This window comes from Aquila chrysaetos, chromosome 13 (genome assembly GCF_900496995.4).
Source record: "Aquila chrysaetos chrysaetos chromosome 13, bAquChr1.4, whole genome shotgun sequence".
In the NCBI taxonomy this organism is placed as follows: Eukaryota; Metazoa; Chordata; class Aves; order Accipitriformes; family Accipitridae; genus Aquila; species Aquila chrysaetos.
In genome coordinates this window covers 25,518,591-25,544,404 of record NC_044016.1, presented here as the reverse complement: position 1 = coordinate 25,544,404, position 25,814 = coordinate 25,518,591, and the positions used below count along the sequence as shown (strand labels likewise).

Genomic DNA, 25,814 nt, shown 5'->3' with positions numbered 1-25,814 from the left:
TAACCCTAAACAAGACCTGAACGACATGCAGGAGACCTCGCATAGGACCGTGCTGGTTTCAACATCCCAAGGATATGCAAATTTTCAAAGTCCTCAAACGCTATTGTAATTAGCCTGGCATAAAAGGGGAAGATGCGGGAAGATCTCCCCTCCCTTAGGCTGGCTCCCCAAGGAGAAAAGGTAAAAAGTGTAATCATTAACAGTCTCCAGGCGATGGCACCCGAAGTACGGAGGTGCCCCCCATAGGCGGGCTCGCCGAGGAAAAAAGCTAAAAGCTGTAATTACTAATAGTTTCCGATGGATGGCTCCCGAAGTACGAAGGTGACGGCAATACCGAGTACAAATACCAGACTGGTTTCACGACCACCAGCAATTCTACCCTGTCATAAGCCGGCGTTACAAAGTACAACAACAGGGTAACTCCAGCCCGGTTCCCACCGGCCATTAACAGCACGGCAGGGAGCACAGGCTGCAAGAGAGGTATTAGCGCAACATGCATACAGCAACATGCCACGCTTCAAAGCTAAATTCCAGAAATACTAGTCTGCATAAACTTTCCTCTTATGCTTACAAATCTACGACCAAGAAAGTAGTACGTAGTTTGTCCTAAATTCAGTGAAGGTAGACAAGCCAAAAGGACATGTTTACGTATAACTCAGTAAGAACCAGTCATAACGAAAGCAGGAAAACCTTCACTGTACTGCTACAGGAATGACTGCAGCAGCTTTGCGACTGTCTCACATAGCGGCTCCCTTCTTCCCATCACAAATTTTCCATTTACTCCCATAAGTAAGCGATTTATGTATTCCCAACTCTATAATCATCTTCTCTAGAGCATTGTCCTAAACCCCAAAGCCGAGACGAGCTACGTAAGCAACTGCCTATTCAACTTCATCTGAAATCTGGGACACCAAAAAGCATCTTCTGTTACTTAGGACCAATCTATTTGTGCTACGCCTACCTTTCAGTTTGTATTTCACTCTAGCTATTACTAATTCCTGTGAGTATAACCCCACAGGAAATCGACAGCATACTCTATATGGTACTTCGAGGACATCCACAATGAATCCAAATCACTCATCGGCCCCAGCAGAAGTGAGAACAATGGGGAAAACCTGCGACAACTGAGGAATCTCTGGCTCTGATTTTCAGCCCTTGTGAACAACCTTTTAAAATTCGTATTTTACAAAGTTTAGATGTTAAAAACCCCACGTTTTCACACACACAAAAGGCGTTTTAGGTAGCTGGAAATATCTTGACACTGAAATTAACTCATTACTGGGAATTCTCTTTATGTTAATAAGGAACAAATAGCAAAGGATCTAAGCACCTAAATCATTCTGAAAATGAGTTTGGTTCCCACATCATTTTGTCATTTGGTAAATGGCCTCCAGTATTGAAAAGCTGCACTCCCCAACTTTTCTTATTGTCTTTAACATTAAAACTATTTCTTTTTTTAAGTCAAATAAGAAACTTTTACAGTTTGACAGGTCTTGACAGGTTCTATTCTGTGTTACAGGTACAGCAAATGCATAGGAGAAAAACCTATCTGCCCTTACCCAACGAGGTTTTAACTTGTGTTACCCAGCGAAAGAAACTGAGACGGTCTTGTGTGCCTTCTAATTGTCAGTTAGACAGGACTGTCCTCAATTTGCAAAGTGTTTTCTCTTTTGTAGAAAATGGGAAAACAGTTTACTTACATTAATTTCCTCAGTTTTAGGAAGATTGTTAGAAACAGTTACTTCTTCCTGTGGAAAAGGAACGTTTCCTTCATCTTCAGCTGCTTCTGGGTTACGTTCTTCACGTAAATCCACACACCTCCCCTCAAGGCAATTTTCTGAATGAGTACTGACCACATCCTCGCTGTCAAGGATACGTATCACAGCTGGAAGAGATTTATATGATTTCAACTTAACTGCTCTATAAATGACACGCGTTTAAGCAACAGGAAGTAACAGAGGGAGCAGGAGCCAAGAATACAGTTCTCCATCCTGCCACATACGTCGGGCTTTCCCCAAACGCTAGAAACCAGAACCATCTACCTGGTAGCTAGTTATTCTTCACAGCCTGAACAGTGAGGGATGCATCGTCTTTCAAAATAGTAACTCAAGCAGCAGATCCCATAGCACACAAATTAGTAGTGGTGTACAACACCAAAATAAATACTGATCTCTCCTTCTAATATTTTACATTCTACCAGTTTTCTCAGTACCTTTATCCAGAACAGGAACACCGGCTATGCATTTTCTACACGGACTTTCTCTGAGGGGGGTTTAATGAAACTACAGTTTAATGAAAGTTAGCAGTAACATGCTAGTACTACTTCAGTCTGAGACACCCGTAGCGCTATGGCAAACTGCACGTTTTACCTGACGAGTTCAGCTACCTTAACTCACGTAACATCTCCCACATACTGTACGTACATTCACCCTCTGCCTGCGGGGATTCAGAAAGCTGTGGGTTTGTTGCAACTGGTATGGCTTTTTCTTCTGATGAAGAGGACATTTTGGACTCCTGCTGGTTTGCTTCACTGCATGGACAGAAAGAGAGAAATCCATCATAAAGCTTCAAAACAAACCTTGAAGAGCTTTACAAATTACTTTCTCACTGTAAAGTCTTCAAGTTTCCAAACAGAAAAAAGTAAAGAAAAATTAGAAATTCCTTTACCAACACATCTACATTCAACTCCCGACTCATTTTGTGCAACGAATCAAGTACTTAACATTCTTCCCAGCTATCTCACGCTGGATAATAACATAACAACAGAGTCGTATTAAAGAATAATATATCATTTGTCTTCTGTAGAAAGAGTCCAACTGCCATATTCGAGGTCTAGAACCAACTGAACAGAAGTTTGTGCCACTGTAAGTTACCACTTGAAATTAAGGGTTATTTCATCGCTAACATCTCTCACTAAGCAGTTGCAGCTTTTAAAGTACCTGGTGAGAAAACTGCTTCCCTTTCCAGAAACAAATAGATGCTAATTGACCACACACAGAAAATAGAAATTAAGTGTATAAAATACTGCCAGAAAGTATTCAAGCCCCACAATAAACCCACTGAAGTTACAGGAATCTCAGGTGCAATTTTCACCTACATAACATTCAGACAAAAGCAGGGCTTCTCTTCACAGTATCTGCTTAGTAACCCCCTCAAACTGTAAAAAGGTGCATATAGCCTGCTGAATGAAGTCCTTATCCCATTACTTTTGGGTCTGCAATGATTTGAGAAAAAAGGCTCAAACTGACAGCTCATCAATTTGTCCTCTATTCATGCCACATTAGTTCTGTTCACAGACAGAAAGGAACAGGAAACCTGTTATATTGAAGAACACAGGAGAGAACCAATACCAGCTCAAAATCATAGTTTTCAAACACGGGAAAGCCAGCAGTCACATGTTGTGTGAACCTAAAGGTGTATCTATTTCATAAACTTACCCTTCACTTGCAGTCCCAGAAGTAGCAGCCTCAGCAGCTTTAAACAACAATTTACCATCCTCAGGAAGGGTAAGACGTTCAGCGTTTGATTCTTCCACAAATCCTACAAAAACAGACAGATGGGTGACTTCCCTGTTGCACTTAACATCGTTTCTTTTAAAATGCTCATATGATTTTCAAGAGAGCCGTAACACATTTCACCTAGGATGGCGATCTAACAAAATAACGCTACCAAGACTTCAAATGCACCGAAGGTCTGAATTCTTCTTTCCAGTAAAACAAGAAGTCTGATGCATAATTTCCATCAAGAAAACAGCATGGCCATTGACATTCTGTTTACAAACTCAACTTGATATGTTACTGACCTAATACATAAAAACCTCAGGAAACACCCCTCCTTCTTAAAATTGGGCCGTACGTTTTTCTTATTTCTCTTTGGATATTTAACTCATCCCAGCAATGCTTCTTTCCTTTCTTGACTCCATTTCCCCTCTTCTACAAGAATGCATCTAAGGTCGTCTCCTGTTCTTTTCTCTAGCGTCTGACTGGTGGCGTTGACACCCAACTGCTTGCTAGCCTGTTTTTCTCTCAACAGGCCAAATTTTAGAAACACCCTCCTCCTTTTCTTCTTTGTTTCTGCCGCCTGCTTCCTCCAGATCCAACAATTACCTTTGCAGACCGCACGCAGGACTGGGATAATTTTGCTAGCTCAGGCCAAACAAGAGCTACACTGACTGCCCTCTAACGCTTCCAGAGTACTGAAATTAATTGTACAGAACTGTTTGTACCATAGTCCGGCAATGACAAACTTTCTTCATAAGGTTATTCTTTAATGATTAGGACCTTATCATTATTTTTAAGGAAAAGCACCCTTGATTTCTTGTCCAAACACAGGACAGCTAAAATCAGACCGGCAAATGTTTTGACCTATCTTACTAGAAACACTCAGACCTGGAGAACCCCTTTTACCCATGTACACGGAGTCCCTGTCTGGGCACTGCTCTTATTGAAAAAGAAAAGGAGCTGAGGAACTTCAGTAGCAGCAATCACTCTCCAGGATCCTCCGGAATCATCTCAGTCAGGCTGCATATGATGCACTGATACTGGACTACACACTCACCGCTACAAACTGTTTCAAGACCTCGGACGCAGAACTCCGACACTTGCATACCTCTCCCAGGAATAGCAAACTTCTGGTGTAAGGAGCTGAGCGGACTGAGCTCTGTTTGTCAAATCCTGACTGTAGCTGTGTTTACACATCTTCTCCCTGTTCCTGCACTACTGTCATTCCCAGCTCTTCATCACTGCTCACCAGCTAGTGAGCTACATCTCTTCTAATCTGCCAGCAGACCTGCTCATATGAACACATCCTCAGCAGCTGCACTGGCTTGAGTGAGTTGAATTGAGCTGAATTACCAAAGACCAGCTGAAATAGGTTTGGAAAAGGCTGCAAAAGCTGTTGAGCCAGCAAAAGGAGCAAGCATAGCTGTAATGAGAAGCAGATACACAAGCAGACTCACTTCCTGAAGAAAACTATTTAACCGAGCACTAACGAGGGGGGTAAAAAAACAGACACACAAACAAAATTACCTATCTAGTCAAAGCATGCCATACGCTAAACGTGCTGTAAAAAAACCTGCAGCCTACAGCAGTACCCCTAAAACATAACCAGAAGCCTAAGTTTTCAACTTGTACCCCTCTCAAAACTCCCACAAGTCACTGCTGCCTCTCCGCTGCAATTACACACAAGAACTGCCAGCCAAAAGCAGTATACATCCATAATGTCCATGAGACCTAAAAAAGGACTCAAAACCCAGTGGCAATTTTAAAAGCCTAGGACAAGGAAGTGCCTCGGACATTTGTGAATGCTCATCGTTGACTGTTGCACCCATCAGTAATTCAGCCTTTTGAAGACATTTGAAAAATGCAGAAGCTTAGGTTATCATAGGAGGAAACACACCAGCTGCTTTTCTTAGTTCTGATGAATCTGGTTGTTCCATCGGGAAGGGTTTCTCTTCAACCATTTCGCTGCCTTCCTCCTTCTCCAGTTCTTCAAAATCGGCAGTTTCGTCAGTGGAAGAATTAGCTGGATTAGCAGCTATAAAGATGACATCATCTTCAAAATCGCCGGGTGATTTTGCATCATGATACTCCAAAGCAGTTTGGTCTGACCTGGCAGAGAAGTTACTGTTTTCTTTGCTGACATCCACTTTATCCAAACCATCTCCAGACTCTTCCACTTCAGCACCAGCATCCTCGGGATTGCTCAGAGGAAACAGACTTGGTTTATCTCTACTTTCAGACCAAGCATCCTCCACCACTCCGTGATGATGCTCAGATGAAACTCCAGAGGGTGCTTTATTATCTTCCGTTACCTTTATTTTTTAAAAAGAAAGTTCACAATCAAGATCACACATAAAACCCCAAAAACCCCAAATATATACTGATATTCGTCAGTTTTACAAGTGTCACCTTAAGCAAGGCACTACAAAATTAGCTCTCATTCTAGCACTATCTTAGCTTTTAAAGCTGAGTGTAAAAACCAATCACACTGTTGACTGCTTATTGAGTTTCCACAACCTTGGAGAATTAAGATGAAGTGGGTCTTGTAAGTGCTTGCTTACCCTGTCATCTCAAGGCTGTTCACTGGGTTCACTACTGTGTTTTCAAGACGAGGGAGCTTTGCATACCTAAAATCATAACTCCAAGATTTCTCTTTTTTTACGCTTGCCTTTTCAGCTTGTATGCACTACTAACATATTTTAGCGTTCACTATGCCTGTGGCATGGAACAAGTAAATTAATCCAGCCACACTGCACTATTACTAAGAACTTCCTACAGGAGAGAGCGCCTCTTCTTACAGTTGAGTAGCTCTTTATAACAGGCAAGAACAGGTACGATAAAAACAGGTTATGACAATTTGTTAGTACAGGTACGGAAAGCTCCTACAGGTAGATACTAGCACATGCCCCTGTCCGTTTGGTACGTTACTTTGACAACGGCATGACGAGCTGAATCAGGGAAGCCACCTGACAGAACAAAAGGAGGAGTAGAAGGGGGCAACTTCCAGGTGGACAGACTTCATTTGACAACTATACGAATGCTATCGCTGGTGCAAGGCAAGAAGCAAAACCGAGAACTTTAGGGCTAGAGAAGAGACAACCACACAGCTCTCTTCATCGGGAGTCTATTTTTACCATACCTTAAGGAAACCCAGTCCTTGCAAAAAGAGAGACTGAAAGTAAATGCAGCTCATGCCTTTTGTTGCTTTCAGAGGTGTTTCATTCACAAAGCTTAACAAACCAAACAACTGACTCAATCTGTATTCCTTACCTTCCTGCCATACCACCATTTCCAAAGGTATAGCGGGAAGCTGCACACATGCAATTTCGAACAATCACAGCGCCTAGCGATGCTGGAGTAAAAACCACCAAGGTCACTGGTATTTGTTATGAATATGTTCCTGCAGGCAGATGATGTTACAGAAGGTCTAACATAACCTTTTTTGACCAAATTCAAGTCTGCCGTTCTGATTTGCTAGTCCAGTTCTCAATATAAGGAGTTTTGGAAAACTTTAAAAAAACTAAATCAAATCACAGTCTGTGAAGCCTTTAACTATAAAGATCACTAACTACAGGCCAGCTTACCCCAACAGTCCATTTTGCATTCGAGTTCTCTTCCCTGAAAGATACTCTAGGCTTCTTTGCTCGTAGAGGAGGAGTAACTGATTGTCCTGGAGATGCAGAGGGAGTTGCTAGGGGTGTAGTGCGAAGGCTGGATTTGAGAATAGACTGAGGAGTAAACGCAGGAAAACCAGAAGCAGCTGTGGCCAAAACTTTAGCTCTCTATGAAAAGAAATAAAAATATTTCATTTAAGACCTGTTAAATCTTCAAAACAGAAGACTTCACTTGTCAAAAGTATTAGTTCAAATTAAACTGAGTTTGTACCAGCAGAGAGGACAAAGTTTAGCCTCTGCACTGCTCTTTTTCCAAAGGGACAAAAAACTTAATGGTAAAAAAACCACGCGTTTTATGTTTCTTATGATTCTTTTGGCTTCTTTCTTTCTTTTTTTTTTTTTTAATTAATGCAACATAAAATATTAGTGTTCAAATTAATTTCCTGAAGAAATGGCATCTTCTTGTCTGCAATGCTATCTCCCATCCCAGTAATTTTTGCCATATCTACACTGCTCTTCTAAAAGGCATACAACTGCAAATGCTACCCCAGATACAGCGACTGAAAATACTACCATGAGAAATGGCAATCAGCAAAGCAACAGCAATACCTTCTTTTTCTCTGATTAATCAATCCACGCACTGGACTGAATTAAGTGACACTGCTGTAGACATACCTACACATCTTCACCTAGAAGCATTCAGGTCTTCTTACCTCAGCTCAGAAAAGACTTTACGGTATTGAACGGGTTTAAAAGGAAGATAATGAAACCAGCTTAATGATATGGACAATAGTTAGTAAGAAGAAAAAGGTTATAATTCAGAGAGATCACTACTATTTTGTTCAGGCAGGCAAAGGCAAAAAGATCAGCACCAAGAAGATTGGCCAGTTGTTATTTCCTTACATGAGGAGAGTTTGATGGCGGTGAACGGAAAGAGAGTTTAACACAAACATCAATACGTAAAATCCCTGCAAAAAGCCATCACTGAATTTGACGGAGACTGACATCGCTTAACTGGCATCACTTACGTTGTCATTCCCTTAAGTGGATTAAGAAACTGAAGCATATACATTCTTGCTTGTAGGCATGCCAGTCAAACTCCACAGCGCTATTGAGCACTTAAATAATGAGATGGTCAAGCTACATATTGCATCTCTAAGGATCTAAGTATATTGAGAAGTCCAATTTTAACTTACTTTGTTCCATGCAATAAAAACGAGTGTATTTCAGAAAGCTGTGGGACAATGTGCGTACTGCAGTTAACTTGGAACTAAACTTTCCCTCTCCAAGACTGTTCCCAACGTCCTGCTTCCAAAAGGATTCTACATACAATAACCACACGCATGCTGAAAATATTCCACAGTCTGAATCCAACAGGGTTTGTGTTAAATACTTTGGTGGTTTCATGTTAAACAGAGTTTACAGGCTTTCGGTTCGGTTGGTTGATCCTGTTTTTTAAAACACAAACCTTAACCACAAGAGGCGTCTCCAGTAAATTCAGCTCTGATGCTCTTGAAAAATTCTTCTGTGAGATGGAACCAAGCATATTTGATGTCAATGGGCTGGATGCCATGAATGAAGTAGAAGCGCTGCATGGTGACTGCCAGCTACCACCCTGTGCTGCAGAACGTGAAGGAACAGGATGAACCACCAAATCCAGCAATCTGTGAAGATACACAATTTAAAATATGAACATAAATAAATAAATGAAATAAAATCATGCTGCGCTCAAGACACCTGAGATGATACATAACAAAAACATTCAATGAACAAGAAATATAGGTGAACCCTCACTGCTGGGCTGATGTATCAGGCCCATGAACAAGTTACAGGCCTTGTCTTGTTTTTTCATTATTTCGTTACATTTCACACTTAATTTCCTAAATCCCTGCCATCTGAGGCAAGAGTAATGCAATTTTACATTGCACAAGTGATGTAATTCTCATGTCAGAAGAAAATTCCTCTGCATTTCGATGCTGGGACCACTTGAAATTCTCCACTTAGTTGTGTCCCCAAGCCGACCTTTTCTTTAACAGGTACAAAGCTAAATGCAGACAGAACACTTTGCAAACACTGAAAGTATGTCCACGCACACAGTATATGAGAAGCAACACCTTTTTGAAATATTCATTCTGTAGTTCTACTATACCTGGAATAGGTTCGTGAAAATTTTGTAATAGGTGTCTCAACAAATGCATCGGGCAACTCTGCATGAGGTAGAGGACGTGTTATGACTGGTGGTTCTGTAGCTCTAGGCCTAGAATTAAAAGGAAAATGTAACTGACTTTCACTCCCCTGAAGTCCAAGCGTACCAGAATTCAAGTTTATTTGACCGTACCACCTCTAGGAAAATCATCTGACAACTGCTAGCTTCTTTTTTGCTCTTTATCATTCTGCCTGGTTTTGAGTAAAAAAAAAAAGGCAGAAACGAAGCAGAAACTGGGCACAAAGTGGTAAAAGATTACTATTTGATCACACAATCAAGTCTACCAAAACCTTTTCACCAATAGCTGGTCGGTAATCATGGTTTTCGTTTCAGCTACCTTAAATTCTGTAAACACATTTACTGTAATGTAAATAGATGTATTTGCATAAATGACATTATCATAGCAGAAGAACTCTCTCTCCAAGTGTTACTTACGATGAATTGATTCTTAAATGTCATATCTTGTATGTGCAAAAAAGCCAAACAAAGCTTTATTCACGTGCCCCTTCCCTCCAAAACACTAACATAATTCAAATGGATTTTTTTGTCTGTCTCTCTCTCCAAACACACAGCTCAAGACTAAACTTTGTTAAAAGGCTGCTTACCTATCACGGCGTGAGCAACTGGTTTTCTGCTCATTTCCTACCCCTGCTTCTCTAATTTTTGCCAATACATTACTGATGAACGTTGCTCTTGTATGCACATTTCCTGCATTTGCTTGTTTTGTTACTGTTGATAATGGCTTTGGTCTTGCGACTGTAAAGCAACAGGGGAAAAAATATCAGCCTTGTGTGATCAAAGTCATGGTCAGTTGTCCATTGTATTTCCCTCCCCTAAAAATTACCTTCTCTTGAGACCGATGAAGGCAAGTGGTAAGGCTTGGCTCTCTCTACAGCCAGCTTCCTTTGAACTCTAGGAAGGATCTTGCCATATTGGTCCAATGTAGAATTTCTGGCAACTGCTCGCTCTCTCAAGCGAGGCTCACGATCATTCTGATGAACAAAAAGCATAAAGCAAGAAGGTAACTGATTACAAGAAGTTCATTGCACGCAACTATCTCTGCTATTTCTAATTAGTGAATACATTTCCTCCACAGATACTGTAAAATACAGCCACGGCACAGAAGAGCAGCAAGTTCTACTCCTCGGCACACACCAGTTCCACCTGGTAATTTCAGCAAAGGGCAAGGCAGACTAGGATAATAACAGAACCTACAACTTCAAGTTGAAACGGTTCTGGCACTCGGCAGAACCTTACTCCGATACGCTTGTTCTCACCTGCAATTTTCAAATGGCTTACAAAATAGCAGGCTTTCCCTTGTTTCCCTTGTTTCCCTGAAACACCAATGTCCGAGATGACTGAATATACAGGGCAACTGCAAATTACGGTGGACACAATGATGTGAATATTAAAACAAGTAAGAAAAGGCTACCTACACACACCTTCTGGCCGAATGAAAGTTTTCAAATGCAGGACCTAAACCTTCCAAGACCACCTTACAAGTGCGATTCACTGGAAAACTATGGTTCCGGAAAACAGAAAATGTATCACAGATTCATAACAGGAGTTCGCGAAACACAAAATTTAATCTGGCTGTTTTGAGAAACAGGAGTTAGATAAGAATTTCTGTCATAAAAGGGGTAAAACAGAAGTTGTGGAATCGCAGAGCTTACGCTCTAACTGGAGGAAATAAAAAGAAAACCAAACCAGCAGACAGATTTTACCTGTGGATTGGCATCCAGACTGCTCTCAGCTAGAAAAATAAAGTTGTGTGCAAGGTTCAAGAGGTGACATACAACATACTCTTCATGCCACGGAAAGGAGTGACACAAACAGCGTTCAGCAATCTAAACCATATATAACATACGTATCCGAATAACAGAATGATAATATTGGCCAATAGGAAAGATACGTATTTATTCCTTAGACGCAAACAAACTGTTTTAAGTGGAGTCAACAATGGTCTGCAACACTTAATTTATAACTTCAGGGAGTAGCTTTGGAGTAGTGAAATATTTTGTTCAACTTTTAGGTTCAGCTGTAACGGAAGGTGTAGAAACTTATTCCTAGTATTTCAAAGAATGGTATAAAAAACCAAAGCATTGATTTTTATTTTATTTACTACCAAAAATGGTTAGTAACACCTAACAGAAACCTGCACACTTGACAGAACTTTTATGCTTACCATAAGATTAACGTTCATTGAATGATTCAACTGCAGCGCTGGGATATAGTTGGCACGCTGCACATGGTGGTCTAAAGGAAATCTAGGTTTCCGAACAGCAGCATCGCTCTGTAAAATCTTCTCCAAACACTCCTATGAGAAATAACACATTTCAAAAATCTGTTATGATTCTGCCTCGTCTCTTTTCAAAGAGACCAGTAAGATTTTTTTCGTGTCCCCACTTACTTGTTCAGTGCCTGTGAAAGGTAGCTTCAGTAAGTCTTCCATTAGTCCCATCTCCTGACAGATTTTATACATGTGTTTTAACAGCTCTTTGATGTTTAACCTGGTGGCATGTTGATGCAACAGACCCCAAGCCTCCACCACGCACCTGTAATTAAATTTTTTGAGACGTAAAGCAATATTAATAGTATGACCAAAAAGATGCCCCCAAACTACTGTATTCAGAGTTTAAAGGGAGTTTAGGGGATGGTGATTTGTATTATTTGTTCTCCACCTTTCACAATATTTGAATGCCAAAACGGTGGGATAGGTTTCTTTACCTATTGGACAACAACACAGTGAGGAAAAGCCGCACTTCACTGCTGCTTGACATTGACGGCTTCATCATCTGTATGTATCTGAGGGCTCGCCTATGCTCTCCTTGGCACATCAGGGATTGAATAATTCTCATGTGCTGCCATGACACAGTTTTGATTGTAGCTGGATGAAAGAGCAGGGCCAGTGAATTCTGTAGAGGTTAGAGGTCAGGTGTATTACGATATGCACATGCACGCACGCAATAAGAATATTCAAAAGTATCTTAAGTAAGGGTGGACGTGTGTTAAACAAACCTAGATGACTAACTACTGTAAATAAAAATTCTCAAGTTTTTGCAAAAAAAAAAATTCAGTTAGCCGTACAGAACAAAGCGAGTGTTTTAAAAGGAGTAATTCACACTTTTCCAGAGTAACCAACTCTCTGTGTACAAACACCACTTTTTATAAATACATTACTAAATAATAAGCTATTCTCCCAGACAAACAGATATATTAACTTCGTGACAGGCAAAGAACAACCTTCAGCATCAGAAAGAACAGGAATTAGGTTGAAGAGTCACTTTGGCAGTCTTCTGCCTCAAACCTTGCTGCTATGATCATAGTTTTAATATTTAAAGTACCTAAACCACTGTCTTTGAGAAAGCACTCCATCGGTCTGCTGAAAACAACCTACATGGATGGCTTTGAAAATTCAAGTATCAAGCATTACGAAAGTTGATTTCTTCTTTGTTTTAATCAATTTCCTGTCAAAGTGGCTAAAAGAAAATTTCAAATTATAACTTATTGCTGAAGATGTCGTAGCGGTATGGCAAAAGAGCTTCTAATGTTGTAGCACCTGTTATTAGCTAAGCACTGATTTTTTAAAATCATTTTACAGATTACAGCTTTGGACTGTAAGGCATGTCTAACTGAACTGTAACGTACTTACTTCGTAATCATTGTGATCTAGAAGCCAAAAACCTTGAATAAGCTTAACAAGTCCCCAAGGGATAGCAAAGGCAGTTGGGAAGGAGTCGAGGGAAGTTTCTGTTTTATTTGGAAAGGAATGCATGATATCTAGCAGCAAGTAAATTGTCTGACATCAAGTATCTAGTTAAGGCTAATAAATTTGGAAGACCAAACATTTATCACATCGCGTTTCGAAAAACACAGGGAAATCAGAATATACAAGTGGTAGGAAGCAGAAAATACTGCCGTATTAGTCTTGCCATTTTGAGCTATTGTAACCTGAAGACGGTCAGGTCCTAACCACAAAACTGCATTCTGAATAAACAGCCAGAAAGAAATACTCTTTGATTTCTGCAAGGCATTCAAAAAGGTTAACTTTAGATACTTAAATACTTCCGTTGTTACAAACTCAGGCTCCCTCTTTAAACACTGGAGCTACCAGTTGGACATTCAAAACACCTGAACATCCAATGCTTAATTATTAAAGCAAACAAATTCTACCGTTGGTTTTTTCCCTCATTTCCAGAGTATACGGAACAATGTAAATTAAGGTGTCCTTACAAGACAACGTAGCACTGAATGACTGAAACTGGATTTAAAACAGTGTGCGGATCACTCGTCGGTAGTGTCATTTTCTCTTCCTGACATCTGTTTTTAGGGACATATTCTAATAAGACAGCTCTGGGGTACAACCGTTTTTAAACCCCTTGCTCTCTAGGCTCCCCTCTCGGGTTAGGCAGCAAACAACAAAAAGTAATTCTGTATATTTCAGCAGCTTAAAAATTAAGTTTCTGCCCAATGACTTTTCTCTTCTCTCTCTTTCTCATTCGGTGTGCCTGCACTTCTAACAGAACAAAAGCAAGCACTGCTATCTGGGCTGGAAGATGGATGAATTGGGCAAAAATCAGGTACTGGTTAGAAATCCTTCTGCTCTGAAGCAGCACGTATTAGTGCATCATCCTAGTAAGCAGCCATTTGCTACAGATACGGGTGCTTTAAAAAATTAAAAACTCTGCTAAGTTTTGAGAAAAACCAAGGGAGATTTTTATCTTTAACATTTCTTAGTAAACCTGTTTTCGCATGTCAGAAAAGACTTTGCAACAAAACATTAAAAAAAAAAACCAAAAACATAAAGAATCCACAGTACAAAGAAATAAAACAATGCTCCTGTGCACGACTTCATTCTAAACTAAATGTTTTCACTTGCACTGTGTTGGAAGCATAAATTCAAAAATGTTATTAAACGCGCAGGTGACACGCATTTAAGAACATTTATGTGCGTATACTGAAGGTGTAGTAAAAATAACGAGAAAGGATACAATTGCATGTTTGTAGCTTTCTTCAATGCTTTCTAGCAAATAGAGATCCAGCAGTGCCTGAAAATGAAAAACCAAAAGTTTTTTAAAAACTCCTGTCTTTTATGAATCATTGGCTTTTGGGTGGGGCTTTGGGGGGGTTCGTTGCTGTTTTCAGTGAACATAACACTCACGTGTAAACTAGCAGGTGGGTATTTCCCAGTTCCTCCTTCATCTCTCCGCCACAACTTCTCAACTTGGTCTCCTAACTGGGAAACCATTCCATCAATCATCAAGCAGTCAGAATCCCATTTTCCTCTGGAACAAAAGGTAGCAAGGATTTGGAGAGTCAAACACTAATTCCAGCCTCTCAGTGTAACAGATCTCCTCCAGTCAAACCAAACAAAAAAAAGCTCCCATGGGGCAAAGAAAGTGACAAACACACAAAGGCATGATTATGACTTGAAACGCACATGAAAGAAATTTCTGAGTCAGATGAAAGATGTTTGTTAGATCATACTGAATTATTAAAGGAGTTCCACATAGACATCCTGGAAAGCTCTCCTACTAAGGGACCTTTTCGTTTTCAGGTTTTCTCTTTTGTTGTCTTGCTTGTAGTACAAAGGAAGTGTAAACAAAGTTTTTTATGTGCCAGAAATAACCACTCTCCTACTGTCTAACAGAGGAAACGTAACAGTATCAAAATACCAGGACTATTCTTTCACACAAGTCTAATGCCTCCTGTTGGAGTGTTCCAATACACAGCTGTGAGAAGACAACACCATGGAAAGTTCAGATTTTGTTCTCAGCATCTCACTTTTGTTACTGAAAAAAAGTTGTTTTCAGAAAGCTGAGCATACAGGTGAAGTTTAGTGTCATCTTAAGCAGCATTTATGTTTCTGTGCACATACCCGTTATGTTTCTATGCACAGACCATTACAACCATGCATGGGTGAACCTTTAAAAATTGCTTTCTTCACAAGTCCATCGCAGTCTTTGGCTGACTGTGACACTACCCTTTAATTTCCCCATAATAAGAAGCAGAAAGAGCACACTGGAGGCTGTATGCTTCTAAGGAACACGTGAGCCGGTATGTAAGTTACTTGAGAAGTAAGCTAAGTAAGATGAACTTTAAAGTCAATAGCTACTACACCGCAGCTTGCACCTTAAGTCATCTTGCAGCACCTTGTTCTTGTTCGCGGTGCCACAGCCTAAGCTTCTTTAGCTCTTTATTTAGTTTTCAGCACAATTTCCAAAGAAAAATCTATTATCGTCTAATCCAAGGCATATCACCTATACGCTAGTGAGCTAGTGCAGGAAAGAGAGCTCACGTTCAGCAAGTGGCTTTTATCCAACAGCCAGGAGAGTGCTAGGTGTGCCAACTACATCGAACTCTGACTATCTCATTAAATCACACAAATGTACTTGTGATTTAGGCCAATACAGTTATTACCATCGCTCGCTAGTCAATAAACGAGATGAGGTTTGTTTTGTTTCTAAAACTTGCTTTCTTCTCTGTCCAAAACACCTGTTCTCTGAACGCCGTGCTTTGCTGAACGGGAGATCGCTGACCCTATCCTGAACACATGACCTTTTTCAGTAGTACCACATTATAGAGATTGGCCGCTGGATTAAGTACGCTACCAAGAAACAACGATGCCAACAAGCGGTACTAAGCAGAGGTATATACAAATATTGTAACACAGGAAAGTAACCTCCGTGTTCAGGAGAACGCATGCATCACTGAAGTGAAGAGGATTGCTGGCAACTGCTTTAAGCAGAGCAAATACCAACTGTTGATAGCAAAGCCACTCAGTGCCACTTCTGAATTTGCAGTGGAAGTGTTCTCGAGTTTTCCTGTAAGGCTTACCTTGATAAACGCTCAAGTTTCTGTCGATGACCAGTGTAGTAGCTCTGAATCAGAGGGTAATTGTAGAAAGGTCTACCCAAATGCATATCATCATCTACAGGCAATAAAGTAAAAGCAAGTTAAAGAAGCAATATCACACCTTGAAACTAAAATGTTTGACTAAAAAGACAGAAGATCACACGAGCTAAGCATCAAGAAGCACAGGCAAGCCTCCAACTTTGAAAGAAGCCAATCCTCTTTCTGCCTTTGCTAAAGGAGCGGTAAGACACAAGACTCAATTCCCTCTTGTCTCAAGTGCCATTTCAAGTTTACAATTGAGGTAGCATTCAGAACACGTACTGTAAGCCGAAGCTCACTACAAAAAGGACAATTCTCCAAGGGAATGGTTTCTTAAACATGTCACGTGAGCATTTGTGAGACAATGAAGGCTGACAATAGACTTTATAATCCACCCAAATAAAGAAGTATTTCCAAGGTGTATTTTGTCTTCAAGCAATAAATAAAAAGTTCCAAACACGCGGGTAATGCCTTTGCTGTAAGAACAAGCATTCCAGTATTTGTTGTGTAATAGTAATTTGTTTAAAATCCCAAGTCTTTCAAGCTGCGGACACAAGCAACTCCTTCAAGTCAGAGGCTTATTCCTCTTTCTAAGGAACATCCAGGAAAGAAACTGCTTGCATTATTCTACACTATGTATTTGAAAAAACAGTAAAATCTCCGTTTCACCAACAGAACTTCAGCACTGACAAAACATTTACAAAAACATGGCTAAGCATGTGTTCATCGGAATCACTTACTGGATAGTCTCCCTGTTACAAATGTATTACAGTTTATGCTTACCTAAACCCTCTGGAAGGAGGCTGGATCGACAGAACCAGATGACCACTTGTGCATACAAAGAAAGGAGGCCAGTTACCACCTGCTTGTTTGTCAAGTCTGTAAAACCTGAAAAAAAGGCATAAGATGATTTTTGTTATCCAATTCCTTTCATTTTTACAAAACCCCCTTCATCATCCCAAATAGAAAGTATAAAAGTAACGCGGTAGAAATCGTGGTCTTTGCATTTCTCACTCTGTAGCACCTTCTTATTTGAAGAAAAATACCACATTCACCACCAAAACAAAAAGCAACCCCTACAAAGAACCAGATTCACTAAAGGTTAAAAGGAAAAAAAATAAAGCCGGAACTATTAAATACACTCACGAATAAGACCTTTGTTTTTCACGTAGCGGGGATTTTTACCGTAGCAAAGGGATATTCTTTTTTTCCCCTCAATATGCCAAGGACAAGTGATAACACAAAAAGCTACAGAAACTCAAGTAACTTACTTTACAAGTTACTCATTTGTGCTTCCTTTATATTTCCTAGCAATTTGCAAGACAATATTCGCATGCAATTATAAATTGCTAGCTAAGAATTAAAAGGAATAATTTGCAGCGCTACCACATCCGGTTGCTGGAATCTCCACCCACCTGCCTCCACAGCTTCTTGCTGAATGTAGCCTCCCCTACCCACTTGCATGAACTCCACAACCAACTATTTCCCTGAAATCAACGCATATTAAGTGGTAGTCCCAACTTCTCAGATTTAAGCCCCTTCTCCCAGCTAAACCTGGCTGTCTTCCAATCATCAAAACCAACAGAAGCTCATCTTTCCACACTTACAACTCAAGCATAATTCCAAATCTTAGTAAAAAATACCACAGATTTCATATATACGATTACAAACCTTTCTCAGTAAGCTCTTGTGCTTCTGTTAGAAAACAGGTTAAGACCGTGCTAAGGTTGCTCAAAAGCAACTGGCAGTGCTGAAGAGACTGTAACGTCTGCGGGTCAACAAAGTTGCGAGAGCCATCAAAGAGCGGAACACCTTTTCAGGAAGAAATATTACATCGTCAGCCTACAGAGCAATGTCAGAGTTTCAAAGTACGCTTAAAGAACCCCGTGCAGTACCATATACCGCCACATTCCTGAATAAGCTCAATTAGAAAGAACGATTTTATGTTTGCAGAATGACTACACTAGTACTCACATATTTGGTCAAACTCATCTTTTGCATAGATCACTTTGTTCCATGTCCACTCAAGAACAAACCGTAAATTAGCAGCAGAACTTGGCTGCGCTTTAAAAAAAAAACAAAACAAAAAAGAAATGAATCGACAGTTGCAAACTAGAAAACATATAACATAAGAACAACGTAAGAAGTATTACCTTCAGATGCCCAATGTTTAATGCATCCAGTCAGAAGTTCTACAGAACCTGTCTGGACAGCAGCTGACAATACCGCTTGTAACTGCTCCTCCTAAACGTAACCGACAAAATAAACTGAGAATCTTACATGCTTTCAATATCTGAACCAGCAACAGCAAGTGTTTGTTTCTAACTGTACACTCATTCAGACATCACAAAGTCCACTAGTACACACGCAGCTAATTCCACAATCCTTTTCTTAATTCTAGCCACAGGCTGGACTGCTTGTTGGTCTGAGAAACACGCTAAACTTTTCCTCTAACATTTCAACTTACTGAAGGCTGATTCTAACCTTTATTTGCATGCCTCTGCAGTATAGTCTCAGTTTACCGAGTTCCAATTAACTATTTCCGGTAACATCCTCTGCTAATACCCATCACGCATTTTGCACGTAGAAGTTTGCCATCAGGAATGCGTGCAGGGGACAGAACAAACACAAGGGTGTAACGCTTGCACGGAAACAGTGAAGCTAAGGTCAAGCAGCTTCCTAGACTCTGAAGACATGAAGCAGTTCAGACACCCAAAACTTTAAGTTATCATTTTCTAAAATGACAGAAAAAGAAGTGAAACATTTAAATTCTAATAGGTTTAAATTTTAGGCTGTTCAAATACTGTATTATAATGCAGTGGTAATCCTTACCAGCAAGGTAAGGACAATGCACAGCTCTGCACAGACATGCCGTATTAAGTAGTAGCTTATTTCATTTTGTGTTGTGATTCTTCTTTCAGGTGAAAAGATCCTTCATACACTTCTACTTTTTTCTTTTTGTTTTTTTTGTTTGTTTCGTTGGGTTTTTTTACACAACTCAGTAGTTTGGATCTAAGAATACTATAACTTTTACTAACTCAAGTCAACACCTCCATTTCAATGCAACTTGCGAATAATAGGAAAATCAGATTATCATGCCTTGTAGCCTCTACAGCCCTGTCAGACAAGATGGATGTATTTCCCCCCTGATTCCCTGATATGCACTCACCTGACTCAAACTGGATGGCTGGACATCAACTAGTCTTGGAGACAGCAAGCCAGCTACAAGACACCTGTTGTAGCTATCATGAATGGCTTCACTTATAGAAGGACCAGATTTCTTTAAAAAATTCAAGGTCTGAAACATTAATCAAAAACTACGGATTAAGACAGCAATATTATTCAGTCATTAAGGTTCTGGATAGTCACTAAGAGAAATAATACAAATGTTCACTTAAATTGTTAGAAAGCTTGCATCGGTAATATGCTTTAGGTTAGCAATCTGAATAAGCAGTACTACGTAGAGTCTTAAAGACGGCAGCCAAACTAACCACTACGGTTTATAAAAAATACCCTGTAAAACAACTAGAGCGTTGCGATGGCTAACCTTTTAGATATTTTCTAGCTTCTCTGTCAATACACAGACCTTTTTCTTCCCCTGAACACTGACACAAAATACATTCTATATAAACTGACACACAAATTAAAATCCCACTTTGGAAGACCCTTTCTGTGCTTGTTTGTGCAGAAGTTGATTTATGTTGGAAATACTTAGTGAGCTGAAATTTAATTCAAAATTATTTGTTACAAGCTGTGCAGTGGCTTGGAAGTTTTAATTCGGCCAAGTGCAGGAGAAAAAAAAAAATCATTTCTTCTCAGTGAAGTAGTATTTCATTTTCTCCATTCTGCCCTCCTTTTTCAAGTTAATCAGGCATCAAAACCCTAACTCAAGACTATGGAGGCAGTTCCACTGATGGGTCATGCAGAAGTAACAGCTTTCCCCAACTTCCACAACATTTTTGTTCTTGCTCCTACAGCAACGTTGCATTCCGCTCTAGACATTCAACCCCTCAGCGTGCTTCAACAGGAGACAGTGGTAGTTTTACAGTCCCAAGAGTGGACCTAAAATGTTACCATTTGCATAAAACTGGCAGGACACAATTGCCGTCATGCGTGTGGATGGGCAGGATGGGCATAAAATGGTCTCCGACACTGAAAGCAGTGCAATAGAAAACATAGGAAAGGTTCATCTCTTGCCATTCTCAATAAAGATACAGTAAAAGATCACCTCCTTCTGGAAGCTGGTGCAAGTCATATGAACAACTCCGGAGTTCAGCAAGCACGTACCATCTGCAGAGACAATGAATGTTTGACAGCCTTCCATACTCTCGCACTTAGGTTATGACCAGTTTACGTTTTGTAAATAGCAGTATCTGGAAAGCTGTAACTGAGTACCCATTTTCTTCATCAGATCACTTCCAAACTTTTTTTTTTTGAAAATAATTACTGCGTGTAGAAATTTTACCTCTAGTGCTATCGAGGTGCTCTGCTCTGAGCTTCAGTTCAAAGTCATTTCATTTGATGACCATCACCCCTTCACAGGCTACATTACAAAAGCACCAAAACCCCAAACCCAGCAGACTGTCAGATATGTGTCACCGTATTAAACACCTTGTTAGTACAACGTAATCGAGTTGGGCTTGGGGGGGGTTGGGGCTTTTTGGTTTGGGATGGGTTTTGAGTGACAAACAATGAACAGGAGAACCAATAAATGGCATTTGACCTCACTTTAAGCTTATCACTATCAAAAGCAGTGAAATACCTACCAAAACTGTAGGAGCTTGGGTTAAAAAACTGCTCAGGTGGTGGATAAGAAGGAGGAACTCCCCGACTTAGACTCCGCTCGTGTACCAGAATATCCAAAATGGGGTTTGGAGAAGTCACGCTTATTACAGTCTCCAGTGACCACAATGCAAAATAGGGGCAATCATGAAGGAATTCTTCTGGCCTGAAAGCAAGCAAGTGCATAAGCTAAACACCGACTTTCAAATGATTTATTTGTAGGGATATTGAAAACAACTTAATAAAAATATACCTTAGTGAATCAGGCATTTGAGCATGATACCAGCCATTAATGTCAAATACACCCAAATAAGCAGATGGTTTTCCCTGACCATATGTATTCACTTGCCAGCTGAAGACTGATACACTGGTGTCAGGTGATATTACTGTAAAAGACAAGACATTGTTTCTTGTTTGTAGAAAATAACGCTATAGCTGATATTTTTAAAACACCACTTCCTATTTTGGCTTAATTCTGTTATATCACTCATGAAGCACAACACTCACTAAGAATAATTAAAAAAATGTACGGAATAGCAAACATCTCTGTGACAGGTTTCAGTCATACTGCCCCTTCTTCTTGTATCACTCAGCAGGCACTATTAATTTCCAGATTGGACTCAATTACAGGTTTTAAGAATAGCTCCTTTCCAGCACATTCAGAATGAACGAACACAATTATCACACAAAATAAATACAAAAACCCCAAACCCAACAAACGGGAAATTGGAATAAAGATTTTAACATAAAACATTCACAATGTTATACTCCAGTTCTCTCAATAAGTGGAATGGTTTGTCTTCTCTGGGGAGAACGCATTCTCTAGATATCAGCAAAGGATGTGGTATATCATTTACCCTAATAGAGTAAGGAAGAAGACGACAGTTTGTTTGGCAAAATGTTTCTCTGTTCTCTGCTGAATTCATCATTACATTTAGGGATCCTCACACACTTTACTATGTTTCATTGTGAACATCTGTGCCGCTTCCGTTTTGTAGCTGCTGCAAGTGCCTTTGAAGATATCAATTATTTTCATAATTCAGAAGACGGCTTCATTGCTAGCCTCAACCCACATCCAACAGCAGCTCATGTGTGCCTAGAACTTAACTTGAACAGATTCTGAATAAAAGCTAATTAGAAACCATCAGAGACACTACAGATATTTCTCCATGCCTCATGCTCCATAAAAAGGAGACAGAAAGGGGGGTTGTTGTTCTTAGTTTGGTTTGGGGGGGGGGGGGGTTCGGGTTTGGTGCAGTGGTGGTGTGTGTTTGTTTTTAACAAGCTTTTAGGAGGCACTCTCCTCAGAAACGTGACACAAGTGGAGAAAATCCAAAGGTGTTTTTATTAGATTTTGACACACTGTTGACAGAGGATGGCATCACAAAAGAGATGCAAGTTGCCGCTTCAGGACTAAGTCAAAGATGATAAACAGAAGTAGCCCAGAAAGATCATGCAAGTGTCTTCTTTGTAAACTTCATACATAAGTAAAGGCCAGTAAGAAGAGAGGGAAGGTGAATAATGCAGTCAAAACAAAGGGCCATGAAAGTTATCACTGCGGCAGGCTCAAAAATATGGTCAGAGCATAAGTGAATTTGTAAACCCAGAGATGGACATTTAATTATTGCAAGATAATGAAAGACATCGTAAGAGGTTTAACTGTGTATATGGACAAGGAAACCTATTGCTTTAAGAACTTGCAGGTGTAATTTTTCCTAATATCCAACCTGAACCTCCCCATGCGCAACTTGAGGCCATGTCCTCTCGTCCTATCACTTGCTACCTGGGAGAAGAGACCAACACCCACCTCGCTACAACCTCCTTTCAGGTACTTGTAGGGAGCGGTAAGGTCTCCCCTCAGCTTCCTTTTCTCCAGGCTAAACAACCCCAGTTCCCTCAGCCGCCCCCGTAAGACTTGTTCTCCAGACCCTTCACCAGCTCTGTTGCCCTTCTTTGGACGAGCTCCAGCACCTCAATGTCTTTCTTGTAGCGAGGGGCCCAAAGCCAGGCAGCTTTCCAACCACTCCTTCCCAAGCCTGTAGTGTTGCATGGGGTTCTTGTGACCCAAGAGCAGGACCTGGCACTTAGCCTTGATGAACCTCATACAGTTGGCCTTGGCCCACTGAGCCAGCCTGTCCAGATCCCTCCATAGAGCCTCTGTAGACCCTCAAGCAGATCAACACTCCCACCCAACTTGGTGTCATCTGCAAACTTACTGAGGGGGCACTCAATCCCCTCGTCCAGATCATTGACAGAGATATTAAACAAAACTGGCCCCAATACCGAGCCCTGGGGAACACCACTTGTGACCGGCCACCAGCTGGATGCAGATGCAGACATAGGTTTGAACAGGGAAAGAAAAATTCAGGTAACATTCCTAAGCAATGGGGAGCATCATCTTATTGTTCAAAGATGACAGCTGGAGGAATAAAACAGCTGACAAGCATCATGCAGGTGACCCCACCATACATCGCTATAGCATGTCAGCAAGCATAAAATACAACTTATTTTTTCCTTTAAAGAAGTCCCATATAACTTAAGCACCCATGTTTTCTTTTTAAATAAGCCCAACAAGCTAGTCTATAAAGGTATTCAAGACTCACAGACTGGGGTACAGAACAGCATTCATTGCTTAGATTCCAAAACTATTTACTTTAGAATAACCAAACAGGGACATTAGAACAAACCTTCATTAATGCTATCCTCTCTGTCAACATGGTTGCGAAATTTTTCTATGGTCTGACAGCTCAGTAGTTTGGTATTGCTGGTCTGCCCTCTCAAGGGAAAGACTCCACCCGTAAGATCCAAACTGTACCTTTCATCACAATATTCCAGACCCTGGGGGAAAAATAAAAGGAGAGAGAAAAGGTCATTTTGAGATAAAAACATACATTATAGCTAAATATGAAAGAGTGTGTATATGTATAATACAATATGCATATTGTACTGTATATTTCCCATGAGCTTGTTTCTGATGGCAAATAGAAACTACAGCTGACATGCAAGAGAAGGAAGTGTCAAATAGTAACGGGCTTTGCACATTTTCAAAATTCAGCATTTCCCTAGCTAAAATTTGCTCTGAAGTATGCACCGTTCATTCTACTTTATCAAGTAACTCTGGAAATAAGAGACCTGTGCAGAGTAGATAAGAAAAATCTAAACCATCTCTTTGAAAAACTAGCATGAAGCCGAAGCAAAGAATCCCATTTTTATTACAGAAGGAATAATCACCAAACACAGTTTATAATAAAAGATGTCCTGAACAGGTCCACCATGCCAAAAGACCCTTTCGTCAGATAAAGTACTACAACTCCATCAACCTCTTAGAGACGAATTTTAACTGCTAGCAATTTCAACTTTTATTCATCTAGGAAGAGCCAGCCCCCCCCAAAGTTAGGGCTGAGGGGAAGGGAAAAAGGATATCAAACAATTCCTGCCCAAGACAACTTCTGAAGCAAAACAGTGTATTTTAAATTCTCCACTGGGGCAAGCAAATCTAAGTTAAGGAACTCCACTGCATGGAAGATGTTAAATAATGACTTTATTGACCCGTAAAATCTGAAGACAGTTTTCAAATGAGATGCACTCGTCAGACTCTGATGTGGAAGTGGAGGCTGTATACTCTATCCACCTGCAAGCATTATGTAGGACAAATGTAAAGGTGCGCTCCATGACCATGGCTGGATGCACTAGATTTCAAGCTTTCCTTCAAGCTTCTGTGAACTCTCTTCAATAAACAAGGGTCAACAGTAGATTCCTCCTCCTTTACTCAAATTTGGCCTGGAAATTGGGAACAACTCTTAAATTTTCTGCCACGGAAGACGGACAAGAAACTTGACTCAGCCAGTCATGCAGGCAGACAGTCATGTAGTACTGACCAATCTGTGAGTACAGGGAAGTATTCCGACACTCCAAGTGTCCTCTGTAGAAGACAGATCCTGTACTAATGCATCTTTGGGGTTTTTTTTCGGGGGGTGGGAGTTGTTTGGGGGGGGGTTTTGGCAGTAGGTGTTAGCAAGTCTTGGTATGAAGCTACATGTGTAAGTGGCTCATCTGGAAGCTAGCTGAAGAACCTGTCTTTTCTCCCCAGAGGGTCCAGCTGCTTAGTTCTCTCTTCAGCTACCTTGTGAGATTGGTTCCTGTTTCAACCTTGCACAACGCTCATCACAGGAACGCAGGAACAGCAGGGGAGTAAAATATCTCAAATCCAGAGACTGGTGCCTGACACCTCTTAGAAGCCTGTGAATGTATTACTGGTTGCACTGTCTGTAGAGGGTTAAAAGTCTTACACTAAGGACACCACAGCTTTCTCAGGTCACAAACGCAAACCACATTATTTAATCACTTTGTGTGCTTTTTTTAAAACTGGAATGTTTAGTAGAACCATTTTTCAAAGCTGCTGAAACATTTCAACCCTCTGAGGTGAAATCTGACACCCGTCACACCTTATTCAGGAAAATAAGATGACCAAGACAAAGCATTGCCAAATAGTAAAAGGTCCCCCATTTTAACATTAAAGCGTTGAGACAGAACAAAGTAGCCACGCGAGGAATGGATATCAACGACTGGGTTTTCTTCCAAAGCAGCACACAGTACAAGGTATTGTCTTTGCCACTGCTAAGACTGTGGCTACAAATAACTTTTAAAAGAGGATAAAGCAAAGCAGAAGTTCAAAAGTGAAACTGGAGAACGATTAAAGCATCTTTCTCCTATCGACCTGCCAAAGTGCTTAGAGCACTACAAGAGATGCAGCAGTGAACCAGTGGTGAAAGCCCTTTTAAAATTAAAACACCCAATCAGGGTGCTCTGTTGCTCTAC

The 25,814-nt window shown here is 40.4% G+C and overlaps 1 protein-coding gene across 7 annotated transcripts in view; it reads right to left on the bottom strand.

Annotated features, from left to right (window-relative positions):
* The window catches only part of AHCTF1 (AT-hook containing transcription factor 1), a 51,092-nt gene that overhangs the window by 8,471 nt on the left and 16,807 nt on the right, over window positions 1–25,814 (bottom strand). For 4 of the 7 annotated variants that reach the window (XM_030034591.2, XM_030034590.2, XM_030034592.2 and 1 more), the window contains exons 8-32: window positions 23,684–23,834; window positions 21,250–21,382; window positions 20,981–21,162; window positions 20,443–20,504; window positions 19,384–19,512; window positions 18,368–18,458; window positions 18,189–18,278; window positions 17,886–18,026; window positions 16,998–17,102; window positions 16,158–16,251; window positions 14,482–14,605; window positions 14,312–14,368; window positions 12,973–13,119; window positions 12,048–12,235; window positions 11,731–11,875; window positions 11,506–11,637; window positions 10,165–10,312; window positions 9,926–10,076; window positions 9,264–9,371; window positions 8,583–8,778; window positions 7,085–7,282; window positions 5,398–5,812; window positions 3,438–3,540; window positions 2,424–2,530; window positions 1,701–1,885 (exon numbers count right to left, since the gene is read on the bottom strand). In XM_030034591.2, the coding sequence (XP_029890451.1) occupies window positions 1,701–1,885; window positions 2,424–2,530; window positions 3,438–3,540; window positions 5,398–5,812; window positions 7,085–7,282; window positions 8,583–8,778; window positions 9,264–9,371; window positions 9,926–10,076; window positions 10,165–10,312; window positions 11,506–11,637; window positions 11,731–11,875; window positions 12,048–12,235; window positions 12,973–13,119; window positions 14,312–14,368; window positions 14,482–14,605; window positions 16,158–16,251; window positions 16,998–17,102; window positions 17,886–18,026; window positions 18,189–18,278; window positions 18,368–18,458; window positions 19,384–19,512; window positions 20,443–20,504; window positions 20,981–21,162; window positions 21,250–21,382; window positions 23,684–23,834 (3,582 nt within the window). The remainder of the gene's footprint in view (window positions 1–1,700; window positions 1,886–2,423; window positions 2,531–3,437; window positions 3,541–5,397; window positions 5,813–7,084; window positions 7,283–8,582; window positions 8,779–9,263; window positions 9,372–9,925; window positions 10,077–10,164; window positions 10,313–11,505; window positions 11,638–11,730; window positions 11,876–12,047; window positions 12,236–12,972; window positions 13,120–14,311; window positions 14,369–14,481; window positions 14,606–16,157; window positions 16,252–16,997; window positions 17,103–17,885; window positions 18,027–18,188; window positions 18,279–18,367; window positions 18,459–19,383; window positions 19,513–20,442; window positions 20,505–20,980; window positions 21,163–21,249; window positions 21,383–23,683; window positions 23,835–25,814) is intronic. The other 3 variants (XM_041128280.1, XM_030034593.2, XM_030034595.2) reach the window with 3 other exon arrangements.